The sequence below is a fragment of the Diorhabda carinulata genome, chromosome 7 (assembly GCF_026250575.1).
Source record: "Diorhabda carinulata isolate Delta chromosome 7, icDioCari1.1, whole genome shotgun sequence".
In the NCBI taxonomy this organism is placed as follows: domain Eukaryota; kingdom Metazoa; phylum Arthropoda; class Insecta; order Coleoptera; family Chrysomelidae; genus Diorhabda; species Diorhabda carinulata.
In genome coordinates this window covers 9,783,208-9,805,691 of record NC_079466.1, presented here as the reverse complement: position 1 = coordinate 9,805,691, position 22,484 = coordinate 9,783,208, and the positions used below count along the sequence as shown (strand labels likewise).

The 22,484-nt window shown below is 29.7% G+C and overlaps 1 protein-coding gene and 1 long non-coding RNA gene across 2 annotated transcripts; one reads left to right on the top strand and one right to left on the bottom strand.

The window, feature by feature from the left end:
• The first annotated feature begins 905 nt into the window (after nt 1–905).
• LOC130896245 (uncharacterized) lies at nt 906–21,316 on the top strand. Its single transcript, XR_009059551.1, has 3 exons — nt 906–939; nt 18,306–18,501; nt 18,647–21,316. It is a non-coding gene; the product is annotated as an uncharacterized LOC130896245 (long non-coding RNA).
• LOC130896244 (rhythmically expressed gene 5 protein) lies at nt 4,809–8,871 on the bottom strand. The gene is made up of 3 exons (XM_057804194.1): nt 8,487–8,871; nt 5,820–5,991; nt 4,809–5,559 (listed from the first exon to the last, which is right to left on the bottom strand). Exons 1-3 carry the CDS (start codon nt 8,595–8,597, stop codon nt 5,069–5,071), a joined length of 774 nt encoding a protein of 257 aa, XP_057660177.1. The 5' UTR covers nt 8,598–8,871; the 3' UTR covers nt 4,809–5,068.
• Nucleotides 21,317–22,484: the final 1,168 nt, after the last annotated feature.

The window sequence follows — 22,484 nt, the reverse complement described above, 5'->3', positions numbered from 1 at the left end:
TCATATGATGAAATTGCTTCTGATATTCCTACTTTATTAGAAATAATTAAAACCAATCTTATGTTTACTTGTAACTGTAACTCTCAAAGTTCCCATATTAGCCAACGAATTGCTCCATATCTCCAAAATTATCCCTATTTCCAGCAAAGAAAACAATATCCTCCTACCCCCGTACACATTCACATTAAATTCTCAAGGATCAACAAAATGGACAAACGAAGAATGCAAGAAAACCTTCTCGTTTTGGTACTGCGAGAAAGAACCTCACGAAGACCCTTGCAACTTAGAAGACCTCTCCCGCAGCAATTTCGCGGAAGTAAAAAACGACTTTGTATTTTTCACACAACTAACTAATGGAAATACAATCATTTGCTCGAATAAAATAACAAGTTTAAACGAAGACTGCAAACACAATTTTAAATCATTAAAAATTTCAAAATGCAACGTCATACTAGGAAACAGCAATTGTATTTATTCATTCTAAAAACACATCTGGACAGGATCTAATAGAACATTTAGTTAAGAATAGCCCAAAGAACCCACAGAAATTCATAACAAAATTAATATTAATAATTGACATTTGGAAGATCCAACCAAATTGCTCCCACAATTTCGTGAACCAAACTTGTTACTTGTCCATCAAAGCCATCTAGGAACAACAGCAACAATAATTTTTTTTAGAAAAAAACAAGAACGATACCAGGGTGAACCAATGGAATTACCCCAATGACAGTGCAGTTCATATATCTTATTCTCCCGTAGTGAGTATCAGCAGACACATGTATACATCCTGTTAATATAATAACTATCATTTTGTTACACTTTACTGTAATCAGCATTTTTCCATTTATATAATATTTGTTAATTCATTGATACAGTTAGTGTTCATTCTCTCACCTATTGTTGTAGGCATCGGGTACTAAAGTTTTTTTAAAAAAGGTAAATCTTTATTTTTGAAATTTAACTCCTGTTTAAACCAAACGCGCTTACAGGCAGGTACATTTTACTCTTCTATTTACGTTTTATAATGCAATATTCAGTTGTAGAAAGTTAAAGAGGTATAATAATGATTATTTCTTAAGTTCCAAGTAGGACAACAATTGAGTGCATCTATCTAAATAACGGCGTATATTGCCGTCCGATTTATAATGTTTCGATTGCCTTTTATTAAATACTTTCTCGCATAAGATATACATATTTTTAAAAGTATTTATAAAAATAATAAATTTATAAAATGAGATATCTACGCCTATAGTAGATCAAACAAAATTGTCAGCAAGGGTTTCGAACCAGTTTTTATAATCTGCATTTGATATTGGAAGAACTATAACATCTTTTGACTATTATGATTAGATAATCAGACAATGATACAATTGCATTGAACAGTATAACTTATTTTAAACTATCAGATCTGTTAGAATCCATACGTAAACCTAGGAATATTTACGAATTATTTTTGCAATAAATAATAAAAAGTTGATTTAATTAAATATGCTAGGCTTATATTTTGATGATATAAATTTACTAAATACGAAACAGGTCGGACTCTTTTAGTTTCTTCATAATATAAATATCCCTTCTGGTTTTTCCTGAGGAATTAATATTTTTATATATATTCCAAGAAGAGCAAATAAAAATGTTCAGATGGTATCTTCAAATGAAAATAAAGCCATAAGATTTCTTTCATTACATCTAATTGTTTTCTGTTTTTTAAAACGCACATTACTTTTATGTTTTCTCTGATAATTTAAACGTAGTACAAAATGCACATAGCGAATCGTGGGAACTTTTTTTTGAAATTGATTTAATTTTATATTAGAATCAGGATTTTCTACTGTACATGCACATAAGTAAGTTACGACGTTTAGAGCAGTTCATCCGCTCTTTCGATTCTAAGATGGATCCAAGAAGAAAATTTGATATATTTAGATAATACAAATTAAAATGAAGCTGTTTACTCCTCAATTTAATCAAAAGCTTCCATTTCATGCCAGAAACATATATTTTCCGTGAGCCTTATTTTCTTCGCTTCGGACAGTTACGAGTTTCAAAGGTAAAAACGCGGTACAAAAAATTGAAATAAAATAATAATAAATAGGTATACATATTGGTAGGAAATTATTTTTTCTTAGAGATCCCTTGTTTTTCATCCAGTCTGTCATCTCTCTTCGCCAAATTGTTTTTAATGGTCTAAAAAAGCCAAGTCTAGTGGCTAACATAAACGCATGAAATACAATCGCAAGTGCTTCCAACCACTAAATAAATGTCAAAATGTCCCAACTAAGGGCACCGTCCTAAGTATGGGCACTTGATTGTAATTGTTTTTTAATATAAAATCAATCATTATTCTCGTCATTTCGATCATAAAACGGTTCTTCTAGATGTATAAGTTAAAAAAACCGTAACCAAACGAAACAACCTGTTAGTTGATAGCTCTCACCTATTATATGCTAGGGTAGAAAGGATCCTGAACTATTGATATGACCGATTACTTCGTTCAGTTTCCAAACAGTGAACGTGATCCGGATTACTATTCATTCATGTGGTAGGTGATCTATAAAAGCTTAAATACATCTAAATATCAATATTCAGTGTTCCATTTCCTGTCCCTAATAATAGCTCCTAATCGCTTTTTCATGTATCGAAAAAGTGTCTATACTCGATCTTGTATGATTCTATCCCATTTTTCAGTGAGTGCCGTTTTGAGGTCTAATGTAGTGGCTGGTGCAGGATTTCTAGCCTGAACTTTTCTCACAAACAACAAAAAACAAAATATTGCCGTACGGAGTCTCCAGTATGTGGACAGGCATTGTCCTGCATAAGGATGAAGTTTTTGCTGATGAAACCAATGTAGGGAACGACGCGATCTCCTAAAAGTTCTTCTATGTAGCGGTTCGCCGTTAATCTTCCACCACCTGTTTCAATAATAACCTGCCTGGTTTTTGCTTCCATTGAAATGCCCGTCCAGCTATCCAGTAACCTCCTCCTAAAACCACGTTTTTTTGTATAACACTGCATGAATCTTTAAAGGTCTTCTGTTGACTCATTCTCCTCTATCGCTACTATGAACGCTACGATGCTGCCTAAAACACAGGAGAATGGATGTCAGATATCTTGAACGACAGGGCCCACCATTTGGTTAGAATTCTAAGAGAAATCAGTAGAAGATAGAGCAGAGCCATTAAAATTACTCGAAGCCTAGTAGTTTGACTTTGGTCCCGCAAAACTCGGTAAGTTGGGTTTAATTTGGGCTCAGTAGCTGGAGTTTTTGGTTCAAATTTAACTGCTCTAAGTCTTCTCCTGACTGTCGTTCAGCCACTCCCCGCGTTTCTTTAAGTTCTTGTTTTAAAAGTTTGACTTATCACTTAAGGTGTATTGTACACAGTATTGTAGGGGTTTTCGGAAAATATGAGGTTTATCGATTTATCAAAAATAATCGATCAATCGAAAATAATCAATTTTCGATTATTCGAAAATCGGAAATAAAGCTTCATAAGAACGATTGTGGTTTGATTCCTACAAAAAACAAGATAAAGAGGGAGTATATCACTAGGAACATACAGAAGACATTATGGTTTGATTCCCAATAAAAACAAACCAAATAATGAACCTACAGAAGATATTTGGAAGTAAGATTTTGATCTGAATTATCTGGAAATAATTATTCAGAAAATAAATTTTTAATCGTTAAATTGATTACTATATTATTTGATTATTTTAACGATTGTACGAAAAATAGTGTGTATGCTTTAGCCGCGAAACTTTTTAACGACCTCAAGATTATCTTGCCTCGGCCGCAACCGGTACGTTAAAAAGATATTTCGCGGCCTAAGCATACAAATAACTATTTCAGTCTTTTACTTTGTAATAAAACCACTTAAAAACTCTCTTTTAAATTCAATTAAACTGTACCAAAACCATTATGCATTTTTGAGAATGAAAATAGGCAAGAAATATTGTATTTTATAAAACCAAATTCTCACAGGATGTTGTCCACATCCATTAATCGATATTTTCCGATTAATCGAAATTTTTCGATTTTTTGATTATTTTCGATTAATCGATTACCGATTATTTTTAAAAATATATATCGATCACCCGATTAATCGATTATTTTTCGATTAATCGATTATTTTGCTCACCCCTATTTTTATATACCATAAGATGTTCATTTGTTCCTAGAAAAGTTTTATACCACATGTGAAATCAGGCTGTGGGGATAAACACAATCGGTAGTACACCACGTAAATTGCTGAATATCTTCAGCTATCATTTAAGTGGTTTGGTGGCTGGCAATCTTCTACATTGGCAGAAGACTATGTGAATTAATCTTTTGAAAATACCAATGATGACGCATTTATTCTGGTTGTTTATCTGTAAAATATTCCGGTTTCTTGATAACACTGACAATTTCATTCGCCGCCTTTTTTAAAACTATTTTCTTTAAGTAAAAGTGTAGACTCAGCAATTTTTTAATATCATTTCATTATTAATTGTTTCATTAAATAGGCTAAAAGTACTTTTTTGTGTTCATGGCTCTTTACATTTTTGTGACACCAACTTTTGTTTTTTCGAATATATACTTTTGAGCATTTCATGCATAATTAGCTAAATTTTATATTTATAAGAGTAAATTACTCATAATATTTAATGAATTTTCAATAAATTCATCTATTAAATAATCCTCCAAACATAAATTCTCCAGTTGCTCCATTTTACCATATAGTTTTCTCGTCGTTTAATTCTATTGTTCGCATTATGCATAAACCATATTATTCAATGGTTAGTCAACATATATAAAATACCAGTTGATTTTGGAAAATTTATTACACAACCACTTATTTATAAATTATAAAAATCAAACGTTTAAAACTTATCTCCAGAATAAAACTGGATACTAAGCGAAAATCACAGTCTCTGTGATTTAATTCTGTACCTAAAAATTTAAAATAAATAAATTTCTTACAAACATATTCAAATAAATAATAATCAGCCATACATCTCTCAAACATACCACAGGAATTAAGATTTACAAAGAATATCACAGATAAGCTATAAGAAACTGAATCTATATGTTAGGAATTTTAATTTGTGACATTTTATACTGTTTTAAATCTTCATCTTGAGGAAGAGGCATGCTGTCTTCAACGGGTGTACCATCTAAGTAGACTTTAACCACCATAGGACCAGTGAGAGGAGCATCTTTATATGTTCCTTCATCCATGGGATCTATTGGAGTTCTTTCTGTGGTAGTACGAGTTTCAGAATAATATTCTTGGAACCTAGTGTATGGTCCTTTTTTGTGTGTGCCAATTGCGTTCAACACACTACCAACTTGTTGAGGATATCTTGTGGTTTGCACGTTGTAGAGGTTAAGAACATGTTTAGGTGCTGGTATTATAACTACATTATCAATTCTAGCAGAAGCTGAACCTTGAGAACCAAATTCAAAATCGCTGTATGGTTCATCTTCATAACTGTTTGGTTTCGGTGTGGTAGTAGCACGTGGTTTAGGTGTTGTATTAGCTAAGGGATGACCTGCCATCATTGTATCCCAAACTGTAAAGAAAAATATATGGTTATATGATATTTATATAATAATGCCATAATTTGAGAAGTCTCAGCCATTTACAGTAGTTATTACATCGAGTGAAACTGATATAACTTTGTGACAGATTTATTAGAATTGTAATACAGATAAGATACCTATATTATTATATAAAGCCAAATAAGGTTACTTGAGATTTGGTAAATTTATAATTTGTTTGTAGTTGTTTTTTATATTATGTAAATTTGATCAAAAAGTATTTTAAACCTACTTATTAAACTGCCACCTCTTTGATAAGGGTCCATAGAGTCCAAATATTCCTCGGGTAATTGCTTTAGTTTGTTCAAACCATATTTCAATAACTCTTGATTGCAGTTGGGAACATTAGAAGAATCGCAAAAATTTTCAACTTGAGTAGCAAACATGGAATACAGGAACGACATCTATAAAAGAAAATTGAAATTAATTTTCACATATTCTGTTATTGAAGTTGTTAGAATAATTAACCATATTTTAACATAATTTTAACAATTATTGTATATTCTAGTAAATTTGTGGGAACTGGAATAATTACGCTTATTCAAGGTGAACCCATAAAAATATTTTCAGTTTATATAAATATACTGCCATTTTGAATATGGTATTCATGCATTATATTGAGATATTTTCAAATAATGAATTAAAGAACCTACAAACATTTTTGAATTACTGTAATGCTTCAGTCACAATTATTCTTAATTTCGTTTGCCTTTTGTCGTAGCTTTTCAATTTTTATATATTATTATATATAAATTTATTTGACTTTCTATTTGATCCTTATGAAATTTTCCAAAAACTATCGATCTTTTTTCTTCATATCTAAGCATATTCTACAATGGGCTTCTGTTGTGTAACTGTTTACATGGTTGCTAATGGTTGGTCATTATGATTTAATAGAAGGTATCAGTTTTTATCTATAACATATGTAATTATAAAACTATTGTATCTATTCATATTCTAGAAAACAACAAGTTACGTAATATAATATAAAAAATGATATAAATATGTATTTATTTGTTCTTGTTAAAGTATCTACATTATATGTTATATTGTTTTTAAAAAAAATCGAATGACAAATTTAAAGTTATAAATGAAAATCTTAGAATGGTAGAGAGATATTTCGAGAAATCTTTTATAGATTCTATAAATCTGAAAGGATATATTTTAATTACTATAGTGATATTAACAATTTGTTCATCCATTTTAATTCATACTTTGATCTTGTGTGAATGATTGGATGATTTTAAATAAAATCACGAATGAAATTATTAAAATGTAAACAGAAGTGTCGAAGGGTCGAAAAATCTCGAATGTGGGTACTTTTGACCCATAAAAAAATATTAGAAATAAATAAAATACAAATAATTTTTTTTTCAATTTTTCATCCAATAGTTAATAATATAGCGATTTAAAAAAATCATTGTTTATACCTGTTTTTCAATTGCGCTCACCCAATTTCGAGATAGTCATAGAACCTTTTTTCTTAGTATTTCAATAAAGAATAAAAAAAAGTTTGTCTGGTTGAAAAATAACAATTTCTTGCAATTGTTTAAAAAAAATTCGGTTTAAGCAAAATGGCACGGGGCTGCTCCATGGCAGCATGCATTTATATCAGCAGTGGAGCAATTTGAAGGGGATCGCATAAAAAAATTGAGGTGGAATAGTTTTTGGTACCTATGCGCCGATTTCTCCTGGACTATATAACATCAAGAAATCTTCAATGATTTTTTAAGATTTAGTCTTCTTATGATTGTATTTTCGGATAATGTCTGTGGCTTCACTAATCTCTTTTTCGTTATTTTAGTTTTTGAATCATCATTCACTTCTATTCTTACTATTTTCACTACTAATTCTATTAAGAATCATTCATCCAATAATTCACACTTGAATTGAATTTTCTAATTGGTAAATCTATTCATTAGTTTAAAAACAAAGATTTCTTTAGATTTAGCCTTATCTTTTAATATGAGTAATACAGTAAATATTTTTGATAAGAATTTTGGTTCCAATATCGGGAATATTTTTATTAGATTTTTCCCAAATAATCTTTTCTTTAAAGGATAAGTCATAAGTCACCATAACGTAAAAACATTCTCATTCGGCAAGATCAAATATATCCTTTCAGATTTATAGAATCTATAAAAGATTTCTCGAAAACTCTCTCTAACATTTTCATTTATGACTTTAAATTTGTCATTCAATTTTTTTTGAAATAACAATATATTACAAATAATGTACATACTTCAACAAGAACTAATAAATACATATTTATGTCTCTTTTATTAATTATTCAAAATTTTTCCTGATCAGTTAATTTATTATAACTATTAGTTATTAAGCCATAGTATTTCATTATTTTCTATGAAGGAATAAAACTGAATTAGTTATCTATACTTTTGACCCATGAAAGAAATATTTAAAAAAATACAAATAATGTTTTTTTTTCAATTTTTCATCCAATAGTTAATAATATTCCTATTAGATATTTTGAAAAAATTCATTATTTATACCTATGCTCACACAAATACGAGATTTTTTGAATCTTTAGAAATTCCTTTCTCTAAAAATATTACTTTGAGCAATTTGAAGAAGATCGCATAAACAAATTGAGGTGGAATAGTTTTTGGTACTCATGCGCCGCTAATATTGAATTTCAATTATTAACTTGTGTTTAGCAATTTTTTATATTTAACCGCTGAATTATCTATTATTTAATTTGAGAAAAATTTATGAACGTCGAGTTCACTTGTTTTTTGTACGTATTCAGGTACAAAACAAATAAATGACTCATATCGTAAAAATATGATCTCAATCGGATGTTACACGATGAATTAAACACATTGCATTCAAATAAAATTACTATTCAGTTAAAAATAAACATTTTTTGGTAGGTACTCACTTTTTCTTGTTTACTGAGATATTCCCACATTGGTATAGCTGAAGCCTCAGAATGTTGAATGAGCACAAAAACACTTAAAATAATTCCAAAGCGATACATGTTTACGAACATTTCGCGTAAAATGTATTAAAAAGGATGTAAATATCAAGGATCGCCTGCTATGATTCTCTCAAGCTTTCACTTCGAGCGAAGATTGTATTTTGTTTAGGAACTGACCGCCTCGATTGTTTTATAGAAGTATCATGACGTCACGGAAAACCGGATGATAATTGGAGATTCCAGAAGATGGAGTCCAAAGTTTTTTTTGTTATACGGATGAGATGCGATGTAAATTAAATATAGCGTATTAGATGTTTTTTGTTGTTGGATTTCTCAGTTTCGTAAATATAAATATGCTATAAGTCGGTTGTCCACATTCTTTAAATTCCTTTGCAGTTTATGTAATAGATAGACGGAATTTTTGTTAGGAATTGAGACGGAATTTCATATGAAAGTTTTAGTGGATTATTTATCTAAGATTATTTATATATTAGGAAGTAATATTGCATTGTCAGAAATGTGTAAAGGTTTTAATACATTCGTGAATAGATTCAGCCATTTTTTCCTCGATTTGATGTATGTGTTTTGTTTTACGTATCATTTGGGCTGGTTGTTTGGCTTGGTATTTCAGCCTCAGATAAGTAGCGACTAATAACTCCTGCCTCTGTATCCATCACAGAGATGCCCTTTAGATGGAATAATTGCGTGAACTAATCCACTTTAAATAACCTTTGATAACTTATATCTTAACAACTATCTCATAACAAGGTCCACCTTCAATACAGTAGCATAATATTATAAGGAAGCTGGTGCAGTGGAAGGTTATTCAAATCAAGGCCTGCAGCAACTGAAGACAAATCTGAAAATTGGAATATAAAATTCGTTTCCGAATTTAATCATTTAAAACTCACTCTATATTTAATTGAATGTATATTAGGTTCTATTTTAGCCACAGAATTTTGATGCTGTTCATACAACAAAAAACAGAAAAATATCTCAAACGTGCGTCTTTAAAAAAGAAAATTGAGGAGTATAGTAATTCTATTTTTACTTGAAGCAAAAAATACGGTGGCACAAATAAGTGTGAGTTGGTTATTAAAGCTTTTCGAAAATTAATTTGCAAATTGAAGAAAAAGATTTTTTTGGTTTTCATAAGACAATTGGCTTAAATTTTGGTTCAAATGGTATTTTAGCAGCAACAACCTTTTTAGAAAGGAAATATAGAATTTAAATTTTCCGCATTCATAGTTAATTTGAAGTATTACATCTTCGCAGGCGTTCATTAAACATTAATTCATTAGCATTAGCTTTGTATTGATAATTTATTTTCTATATTATAATTCATTATATACAGGGTGTTCCGGGACTTGATGCAAAAAATTCGGGAGTGAGTAGATGAAGTGAAAATAATGGTGTGACATAAAAAATTCAAATTACAATAATAAATAACGGAATCAGAACTTTTAGTTAAGTTTATTTTCTAAATTATACAAACAAAAAAAAATAGTTGGTTAGCTTACAATTTATCAAATAAAAACGAAAAAAAAACTATAATAAATGTAGAAGTAGGCACCTTGGACGTCCGGAGTCTACGGAGGACATTTCTTTAAATTTGGAAGAGTATTTGTTTTATAGTGTCACAATGGAAGTTTATTCCATCCATCAATTCGTTCCCTGTGTTTACCGGTGCTGTATATACCAAGCTTTTAAGAATTCCTCAAAACAATGAATCCATTGTATTTAATTCATGGAAACATGGTGGTCATGAAAATGGACCTCCCGACCTTAGGAAAATGTTATTAAGAAGATTTTTTAAATCATTTAGGAAGTAGGTAGGGACGCTATCGTGCATGAACCACATGTCTCGGTGAATTTTTAGAGGAATATCACATAACATGGTTGTCAATGCATTTTGAAGATATTCTAAGTATTCAGGTTATTATCAAAAAAATATGGACCCACTAAATTATTACCCACTATTCTTACCCACATATTAACACAAAATCGATGTTGATTCTTTGTTTGAATTGTACCATGAGAATTTCCATCTGCCCATAAATGTAAATTATGGGAATTAATAAAATCATCCCGTGTGAAACCAGCTTTATTAGTTAACTTTTAAATAACCTCCGGAAGTGTGTATAAGTGCAAGGTGCCCATTTCGAACATTTATTATAAATTTTTTTTGTTTTTATTTGATAAATTGTAGGCTAACCAACTAAGTTTTTCTATATTTCAATTTTTTCCTATTGCAAGTAACACGATGTTCGACAGTATTCCGTTTCAATACAAGCTGTAAGTATTTTCAATAAATAATTTACAATTTATGATGATTTTCTTCAGAATATCTCTTTATGGCAAACGGTTTCTTTTGCATGTACAACGATCTAAAAATCTACATATATCCTGATCTATAAATTTTATCGAATCAAGGGTACCTTTTTGTTAAAAAATTGATTGAAAAATTCATTTTTGCTATGTTTAGATTCTACAGATTGTCCCTGTTACGGATTGTTAACCATTGGGCATGGGCTGCTCCTGGCCTTCAGATAGTAGCGTAGAATTATTTATTCCGTCAAACACACTACATGAACATTCGTAAATATCCATATATATATATATATATATATATATATATATATATATATATATATATATATATATATATATATATATCTGTTTTAAAATTAGATTTTTTTGTTTTTGTTTTTAAAAGAAAGATAAATTTTGACGTTTTGACTTTTCTTTAAGTCTTTATCAAAATATATTTTGATGAAAAAAAACTAATTTTAAAACAGAAGGGACCTAAAATCAAGAACATTTAGATGCATTAATATATTAATATCAAAAGGTCTAAGAAATAAAAAATTGAAGAAATTTATATATATATATATATATATATATATATATATATATATATTGTAAAGAAGTTTTTGCCAGCTATATTTTGAGCGGTTTTTTATTGGCAACGTGGCAAGGAAACACCAAAGTGGACTAACTTCAATATATTTTCCTAGTTTTCGAATACTTATTTATTCAATATTTGGTAAATAATTAACTAAGATTTCCGGTGATTTTAATGCTTGTATAAATTTATACAAGCATACTATGAATACATAAGTATTCGAAAGCTCGGAAAATATATTAAAGTTAGTCCACTTCTTCAATTTGTTATTTCTTAGACCTTTTGATATATTAATGTATCTAAATGTTTTTGATTTTAAGACTCTTCTAATTCAAAATATGATATTGACACTGATAATTTGCTTATTTATATTGATCTATAAATCACCTTCATCATGAATATCAAAATAAGGATAAAATCAACTTTGTTCTAATAAGAAAAATTAATTTTTCCTTGCTTCCCACATCTCAAATATATTAAATTTATTAGAATTCACAAAATAGAGCTATAAATTTTACTTAAATTATTTAGATCTTTTTTATCACTTATAGCTTTTTCGTTCTTATGAATGTGAACCATTTCTAAAAATTCCCTTTTTCGTGTATTAGATTCCGTTTCAAGAATTTTTGAATCTTTATAATTGAATTTATGTTTTTTTTATATTTCATGGTTCGTTAAGCAGTTCTATTTTTTTTATCGTATTGATGACATGTAGATAGCATCACAATTAGTACAAGGCAGTTAATATATAATATTACTTCTTTTGTTTTTTGGTAGTTTAGATTTTAACTCAGTGACATATTTGGATAATGTACTATGTCCTTTATGACTTATACTAATATCACATTTATTGAAATAATTCCATAATTGTTGGAAAAGTCCTTGTACATATGGTAAGGAAAAATGTTTTATGTTTTGATGTTTCGTTTCTGAAGAGATCTAAAATCAACAACATTTAGATGCATTAATATTTATATATACAGGGTGGTGCAACGAAAAGGGTGTACTTAGCTTTTCTCGTTTTTTTGTAATTAAACTAAAAAATGCTCGGACACGTCGATTCTGCTTTTAAGGGGGACACATTTTAAACATATTATTCGATTTGCACCTTCAACCCCCTAGCGGAGGTGAGTGAAAACCCTAAAATTTTAAATGGTAAGAGGGGTCGAAAGGGCACAAAATTGTCTTTCTACTGGTACCCTATTTGTTGAATTTTACTAAAACAGTTAATGCGAAAGCGGCTTTAAAGATATTAAGCCCAAATTTTTGGTATCAATGAAAAATACAAATAAGTTTTATATTTATTTATTTTTAACATGTTTTTTAAAAAAAAGTAAACTAGCCGTTAAATTGATTTATTAAAACCTTACATTAACAAATGTTGAAAATATGACCCATTTGATTCCATACAAAAATACAATTTTTTTTCAAATCTATTTCTAACATTTTTTAGCATATCAGGTGTTATGTTTCTGCACTCTGCTGTAATCCGTAGGCGAAGATCTTCTATGGACTCGGGCTTCCTGACAAAGCATTTATTTTTTAAGTGTCCCCAAAAAAAGTCTATTGGCGACAAATCCGGTAACCTGGCAGGTCAATCCACCGTCTAGGAAACCGGTCATCTAAGAACTTTCTTACAGGAGCCACATAGTGCGGAGGTTCTCCATTTTCCATGATCCAATTTAACATGCCCTAGCACAGCGACTTCCACAGCTTCATTTCTGATCGGTTTCTGCGGCTGGTGTTTATTTTGAAAATAAAGTTTAACTATTTCAACTCGTTCTGGAATGGAATAAATAATTTTGTACCGTGAAATTAAAATAGCTTGAAAAGCAACCAATGACCAATCAATGAAGAGACTAAATAAACTGTGTAAATTCTTTTCCTTCACGTATTTGAAGTTTTTATTTAAACAAAAAGAAAATGCAAACGATTAGTGAGGAATAAAGCCTTTTTCGTATCAACTGTAAAATTCGACAAATAGGGTATCATTAGAAAGTCAATTTTGTGCCCTTTCAAATAATATATCAGTTGACCCCTCCTTCCATTTAAAATTTTAGGTTTGTTACTCACCTCCGCTAGGGGATTAAAGGCGCAGATCGAATAATATGTGTCCCCCTCAAAAGCAAAATCGACGTGTCCGAGCATTTTTGAATTTAACTACAAAAAAAAGGAGAAAAGCTAGGTGCAAACTTTTCGTTGGACCACCCTGTATATGTATAAATGGTTTAATAGCCAGAGCTAGTGAACAATTTGATATAGTGAACATATCGAAATGGTGAAAAGTAAACCAAACTGTGTATTTAAATAAATTTGATGAAGTTTTAGTATTAATTGTTAGTGAATAGTTTGTTGGTAAGTATTAGTGAATAGTTAGCGTATAAACTTACGTGAGTATGATATACTGTGTATATAAATTCACTTCACCGTTTTGTGATTGAAAAGTGGTTATATAAATAAGAACATTACTATATATACTATATAATATATATATATATATATATATATATATATATATATATATACACTATATATACTATATAACTATATATTTGAAATGACCTGATTGAAGGGCTATAGTTTGTTGATAGGAGACAAAGTATAATCCCGTGAATAATACAACTATATCTATTTCCATTATTTTTCCCATATACTCGTACTAAGTTTGACAATATCTACCTACATAATAATTACATCTTACTTAGCAATTTGGTTAACGATGAATCATATAGTTAATGTACTATGATTGTTTATGGACCTAACCGACGTCTCGAAATAGAAACTAGTCATGGGTATTCCAAATATAACCGTTCTTAATGCGGTAATACAAGGAGATAGATACAACTGAAAAGGATATTATGAATGATCAAAAAATGAGATTTCTATAAAAATAAATGGTGATTTTAGGAATGCATACCATATTTATTGTTGTTTTGATAGATTCTCAATGCTAAAATTTTACATGGTTTAATATACATAATTAAAAAAGTATAGGTTGTGAAAGTCTAACTTTTTCATTAGGTTTCTCAAATTAATAAATATATTTTTAAATTGTTATCAGAAATGACAAAGTGATATAAATCTATTTTCTGTACAACTGTTAAAAAACATTTCCGCAGTTAAATGTTTTTCTCACGAGAAACTATTTTTAAAAACTTATTCACAAGTATACAACGATTTTACAATTTTATAATTTTGAATGAATTACATTAATTTCAATAAGCTGAATTAATATAAACCTATTGGATGAATGAATTAACAAAAACTTATTAAGATGTTTACAACAATTCCTATTTTATATTGAAATAAATGCTGACAAATGTTTACGAAATATGATCCTTTGCGTATTAATTTTTAAAATAATTTAGATTTTTCTATATGTAAGCTATTTCCTATTTCATGATATTTTTTCTTTTTTGCAATTTTGTCTATTTCATAACGTTTTTCAAAATTTATTTTACTTAAATTGGGTGATTTATATACACCCCACAAAAATTATTGCATCACTGGTATTTTAGGATATTTTTAATACTTAATTTTAGTTTTTTAGGACAATCTGTATATGTATCAACTTAAATGATATTTCTGGTTTCTTATCATGGGCAAAAAATATCACAATTCCTTACAAATTTTATTGGAAGCAAAAATACTCGAGTAAATCATTTCTGTCTTGGAGAATGCATTGAGATTGAGATTTCCAGAAAAAATATCCAAGAAAAGAGACATTGGAAAATTTGCTTCAACGATTTACAAGAACAGGTAGTGTAGCTTACGAAAAAGCGAAATGCTGAAGAATGCAATGTCACAGGACAACGAGATGAACGTAATGTTAAAAGTTACGGAAGATCATAATATTTCGACACGGGAAATATAAAAACATAGTCGTACTGTCGTCCAAAAAAATTTATCTAAGAACAAAATGCACCCTGACCGTATACAGCGAATGCAGAAACTATTGAATGATGAATATGAAAAGCGGTTAATCCTCTGTGAGTGGGCTCAAAAAAAAATTTCAGCAAAACAGAGATATTTTCAATTTTGTATCAAACAAGGTGGTCATTAAATGTATGGGGTAGAATAATTGGAATAATGTCATAGGCCCATATTTCTTTGAAGGAACTGTTAATGGGCAAGTTTATTTAAATTTCTCACAAAACGAATTATCCCACAACTTCAGCAATTACCTGCTCATGATAGGCGGCGAATGTGGTACCTACATGAAGGTGCACCAGTTCACCATACCCAACTGATCAATACACATTTAAATACTGAATATTTAAATACTATCCCGGACGATGGATAGGTAGAGGAGTACTCCATAAATGGCCACCTCGTTCACCGGACCTTACAAAAATGGATTTTTTTTTGGTGGGGTTACGTCAAATAACAAGTGTACAAAACACCTACGACTACTAAGGAAGACATGAAGAATAAAATTAAGGAGATTTTTCGAACTGCTGATGTCAATATGTTACATCACGCTAGTAGAGCTCTTGAAGATCGCATACATTATTGTATGGAAGTAAATGGTTATTTTAAACATTTAATAAAATAGTTATCTAACGTTTTTAGTTCTTTCTTATTTGTTGTTAGTTATTTTTGTATAGTTTATTCATTTTGAGTTTTGTAGATACCCTATTTATTTTATTACAGTTTCTAAAGGTATAAAATTACTGGTTGGATCTTGTCACAAAAACTAGAAGTATTTTAAACGTCATAGTCAGTGTTTACTTGTTAAAAAGGTGGATTTTTTTAAATCATAAACTAAAAATGCAATTTTCTTAAAAACAGCCAAATTTAGAGTGTATGTTATCAGATATAATTTGAAGGGATAAAATAGTTTTATAAGATGGTAAAATAATATACTGAATGTTCCATTTAAAAAAATGCTAATTGAAATCTACTGAAATAATGCTTATATAAAGAACACCCCGAACTCAAAACGAAACTTTTACTCTGTTCAGACATTTCAGCTATCCTTTACCTTCGTACTTACCAAACAAGTTTAGTTACTTTTCACTAATAACGTTTACTAGACAGTATTTATAGTGCACCAATTTTCGTCAAATCATCATATTTTTCGCTCCAACTAGGCAACGTTACAATTTATGAGAAAAGAAAAGAAAGGACTAGATGCAGAATTTTACGATAAATTCGTTGGTAAACAAATCTACAGGGTGCCCAATTAAAAAAAACTTTATTTTATGTTGTCACGCTTAGGCTGAACATCCTGCATACCTCAAAATATTTTAGAAATGTGTATCTCTGCAAATATAACAACTTTTATTTAAATATTTTTGTTGTATATTTTATATTAAGTAAGTTATTGCACTTCCACACATTAATGGGCCACCTCGTATAAGTGTACATGATCCTAAATTAATGGGTAATCAAAGGTTATTTATTGGTGTTATTTGTACATCTTCTGTCTTGATCTTTTGATAGAATGTTAGGAGTGTATTATTAGTATTGCCAGCTTCATTATTCTGTAACCAGTTTTCTGAAATAACTTTAAAGTTTTTCAATTATATTTTTATATGTTCCTATCTGCTTCTTAAAGTATAACAGAGTCCTTTATAATTTCAGCCTTTTTAAATTTGGGTAATTTTCTATCTCTAAATTTAGTTCTGACATACTACTTCTTGATTTGAATAGAAGGGTGAGTTATTTCTATTTTCATTTCTCTTATTAATTATTGTTTATTTACTTCGCCATTCTTATCTCTAATTTTATCATACAATAATTTTGAACCTTCTTTATCATTCGGAATAAAGTGAGATATTACTAAATGATCAACTAAATCAAAAGGATCTGAATTATTTATACGACCTTTAATTATTTCGAAGGGTGTAAATTGAGTAACAGAATGAATAGAATTATTATATGAATAAATTGAATATTTCATAAATTGATCGGGTGTTAAATCTTTATTAATTTCTCTCAAAAAACGAGAATGCTCAATTAAACTGGAATGAAATCTCTCAACAGATGAATTAGAGTTACTATTTTTTGTTTACATTATATTATAGAAATTCAATTTTATATAATTTGCAAAAGTCTTGTAGGTCATTGTTTTTGAACTCTGAGCCACGAATCACAATTAGCTGTTATTTTATACGGTAGACCGTGATGAGTTACGTAATTTAATAAAATAACAACAGAAATGCGGTTTATACTTGTAATAGAATATGCTTGACCGTAACGTGAGATAGATGCATTCTATTATTGTTAAATACATATGAATGATTTGCTATCTTAAAAACATCAATATGTACTCGTATGTGATTAAATGGTTTATTAGTTGTTTGGGTAAAATTAAATTTAATTATTGGAGGGCTTCTATCATATTTATTTTTCTGACAAACTTCACAATAATTGACGAAATATTGTATGTCTTCCGACATTTGCACTTGATGAATTTTTAAATTCGTTAATCCCTCTATGCCCTTTTTATATATGTGATAATACTCAATTCCTTTCTTTTTGTTCTTCAATAGTTAAAACATCTTAACATTTACTCAATGAACAGATTTAAATGCAGCGTTTTTAAAATATCTTGGTACAGTAGCAATAAATTGTTCTGGTTTTCTCTAAAATATAATGCGTATAATTGGTTAAGGTCAATAATTTTTTTAATGAATTGAATTATGTTTTGTACCAATTAATTTACTTATATCTTTTATTTATAAATTTCATTTGTATCACACTGACTAAAATTCAATTTTTTTATATTATTTACTTTTTTCTTTAGTTAAATAAATAAAATTATGAATTTCTTATATGTTCTGATTAATCTTTCTTCTATTATTAGTTTCTAAACGTATATCAACTGTCCTATATATTTTACTTATTCTAATTTCCCATTGATCTTATAGAGGAGACGGTCCGAATATGGGCCCTGTTGCTAATATGGGGCTGCCTAAAAATTTCGGAAGACGAGGAGCACCATCCTCCGAATATACCTCTTACTGTGTCTAGTTTGATTTTTAGAACGTGCCCAACTGCTACGCAAAAACAGTCGAACCACCGACAAAATGTCATTTTTGGTACAAATTGGAAATAATTTACTAGGTAAGTAAAGATCACTTGTTTCGATTGACATTTTTGTCTTTAAATTCAGAGTTAGCTTGATAGTTGTAAAAATATTGCATATTATGATACAAATTTCAAAAATGTTTCCACCTAACCATAAATAAAATAAAACTTTAATTTTCAGAGACCTCAATTGCTCCTAATATGGGACAGTTATCGATCCAAATATTTTAAACCAAATTGATTAGAATTGTTTTCTTTAGTTGAGATGCCTAGAAGACAGCCAAAACTTAGTGTGTAATAAAGTGAGAAAGGCTTGGGCTTCGAATGCAATGATTAATGCAATAGAAGTAGTCAGAAACCAAGGAGTTGGAACTAGAGGCACTGCTAGAGATGAACGAGTTCTCAGATTGAAATAACAAAGATTTTTGCGAAATGAAAAATTAGACCCTGCACAACCAGTAAACCGTAAGCTTGAGAGGAAAACTATTTTAGGAAGTGGAAATAGAACAGGAAATTGGTCCAATATATTTTGATCATGGAAGCAAAGTATTACGGAATTACAAGAAAAGATGTCCAAAGAATGGATTACAATTTAGCTCCAAGAAACGGAATTCGGCATCCTTTCAAAAATGGTGTAGCCGGTGACGCTCTGGTTGGACTGATCTTGTCAACGCGAAGACCAGCCGGCACGTCTTTCGCTAGTGCGCTAGGATTCATAAAATCAATGTACAAGACTTCTTCAACCTTTTGGAACCTGAATACGACAAAAATAAGTTTCCCCCTGATCGAATCTTTAATCAGGTCTTTCTATTATTCAAAGCAAAGTTGTGGAAGTTACTGACAGAAAAAGGAAAAGACAAATATCATCGCTTACATCAGCTGATCGCGGATCATTATTAACGCTTATTGTAGCCATGTGCGCAGGAGGACAATATGTCCCGCCGATGATGATTTTTTCTAGAAAAAAAATAGAAATAACCAGCTTATAAGAGGCGTGCCACCTGAATCTGTACATGCAGTTCACTCGAGTGGGTGGGTGCAACAAATCCTATTTATCGAGTGGATGAGACTTCGTAAAATCAACATCTGAATCTCCGGTATTGTTGGTACTCGACGGACACTACAGCCAAACTCCGAACATAGCTGTGGTAAGGCTAGCCAGGGATAATCACATCTTGATCATTTCTCTCCCACCACATGCTAACCACAAATAACAAATCTCTAGACAAAACATTTATGGGTAGCTTCAAGGCTTATTATAGCGAAGAGATCAGGTGTTGGATACGTGAAAATCAAAGTGCCATTTCTCAATTTGATCTAGCAGAACTAGTGGAGAAAGCATTTTTAAAATCCCAAACTGCCAAAATAGCCTCAAATGAATTCAGAGTAACAAGGATTTTTCCATTTGATCGTAATATTTTTTTTGATGCTGATTTCATCCTGTAATACTTCATGCAACTCAACACCTGCACGCTCTGTTTATTTAAATTAATCACTGGTGCAGCTGAGAGAATAATGCAGGGCCAACATTGAGAAAAAGGGGAGGATGAAGAAGATTCGGATGATTTTTCTCCAGCTGAGGAGGATAATGAAATGGAAGGAATTGGTGGCATTCCAGACGGGGACAATGCGGTATGCATGTTTTGCGATGGTAAGGACGATACAAAAGGTAAACTGCGGGTCCAGTGTATGTGTATTAGTTGGTCACATGAACAATGTGCTGGAGCTGAAAAAGACGCTAATTTTTATTTTGAGTTCAACTTTTTTTCAAAATATTGTTAATTGGCATTGGCAGAATAAGAAATTTCCACTTCTGAGTTATATATTTTTTATGATATATATTGTATCAAACCTAAAATACTACATCAGGAAGTAACAACAATCTTTCGAGATACATGTGCGCTGATTTGATATTTATAGGAGTAAATTATTTTGATTTATTATCAAATATATAAAAGGGGGCCCATTTCGGACCTTCTCCTCTAACATAATAAAAAAAAGAAAGGTTTCATTATAAAAATTCAAATAATTTCTTAAATTGCGCACCACTTCAAAGAATGATAACATCTATATTTCCAAAATAGTCTTTCCATTCTGTTCTCATTTAGTATCGAATTTGATATTCTATTCAAATATTTTCAATTTTCTCATTTTCATTGTTCATTTCTCTTTTATCAATCATATTATCTTGATTCTGTATATTCAATATATTTGTATTTAATTCAGGTTCTATAATATAACATTCGTTCTTTAATATTTAATTATCCATTTTTATTACTTTATTTATCATTTATTTTCATTGTATTATCATTATTTATTTAAATGATTTTTCTGTCTTATTCCAACACTCACGATTACACTGTCTGGAGCTCGTTTCGATAACCAAGTTATCGCCTTCAGAGACTGAAGGTAAATTTAAATCGTTCATAAAAAAATTCACTATTTAAATATAACGAATTATCTCTTCCTAACTCAACTAATTGATAAGGATAGATTTAAAGGAACAATTGAAGAAAATAGGCACTTACAGAAATCTGAAGTTCATGTCCCTCGAAGAACGTAGATATTCGCAATACCGTATTGAAATACGATGTCGAGTCTTTTATCTCACTTTGCGTAAGATTCACGACTACACAAACTTATTGGATGGACAAATTAACAAAAATTAGCTAAAAGATGTTTACAACCATTCCTATTTTATATTAAAATAAATGCTGACAAATTTTTAAGAAACATGATCTTGACTTTTAATTTTTAAAATAATCTGGATTTTTCTATATGTAACTCCGCATTTTTATTGTTAACTTTTTTTCGCTGTAAAAATAATTCACAAAATAAACATGAAATATTAGTTTTTGAGGATTTATTTCTAATAGAGTTGATTATTAATTGAATATTTATTATAAAACAATTTACATTTACTGCAATAATAATTAGTAGTAAAGTTTGAACATTTACTCCCAACATAAATTTCCGAAGATGCTGCTGATTTCTTGATGAGTTGATTCCACAATTTTAGTTTTTTTGGAAGAAGATAGATTATTATTCAATATTTTGCTAGAAATCTCAATTTAGTTATTTAAAGTATCTTCTATACACGCTTCTGATACGGTAACAGATTTCCAACCACCGTGACGTTTTATGTACTTATTCTTTTCAAGACAATAGTCGCTTAAAATCGATAAGGGGATTTTTTTATATGTTTTTGACGATGTAAATTCAAATTCACAATGCAAAAAATGTTTATTTACGACCACCATTAACATTAAGTATCCAAAAACTCATTTAAATACGTGAAGTTACATATTATACATACGTCTACAAGCGTGCGAAACAAGACAATGCTCTTAAATGGGATGATCATTATAACACTCCTTTTTATTTGTATATTTATCAAGCTACCTTAGATAATTTTGTGTTGTGTGTGAAACCTCATCGTCAGTTTTGCAGAATGTTTTTCAAATTTTGATTGTTAAGCTAAATAATAATGGAAGAATCTGATTGCATTCCCATTGAAATTGCAGAAATAGTGAACAGATTTTGAATTTTATATATGGAGCAGCAGGTAATGAATTTCTGATGATGATAGGCAATAATTCAAACACAATTATTAAAAAGAGAGGTTAAACTGTGGTATACATCTATTATAATAGTGCATTGTGATGTGTGTGATTGAAGAAAAACACGAATCAAAGAATAGTGGCTAGAGCTCAATATAAAAATTGAAATTTATTATTCCCGTATCTTGTATTTTATTTTTTGATGATGACCATTATTGGCATTGCTGTCGATGTCTGCTGACAGATGATGTTTAAGAAACGTATAATATTGTAATAATAAATATTAGAGAAAGCAAAAAAAGATTCGAGAAGGTTCATTGTAGTTGATAATAAAGATACGTCGCCAAGTTTCCTAGATAATTACAAAAATATGTGTCTCTGTGACGTTCAGAAATAATAATAATTGTTTTTTCATATATAGCAAGAATAAATGTACCAAACATTCTGTTGGTATTAACC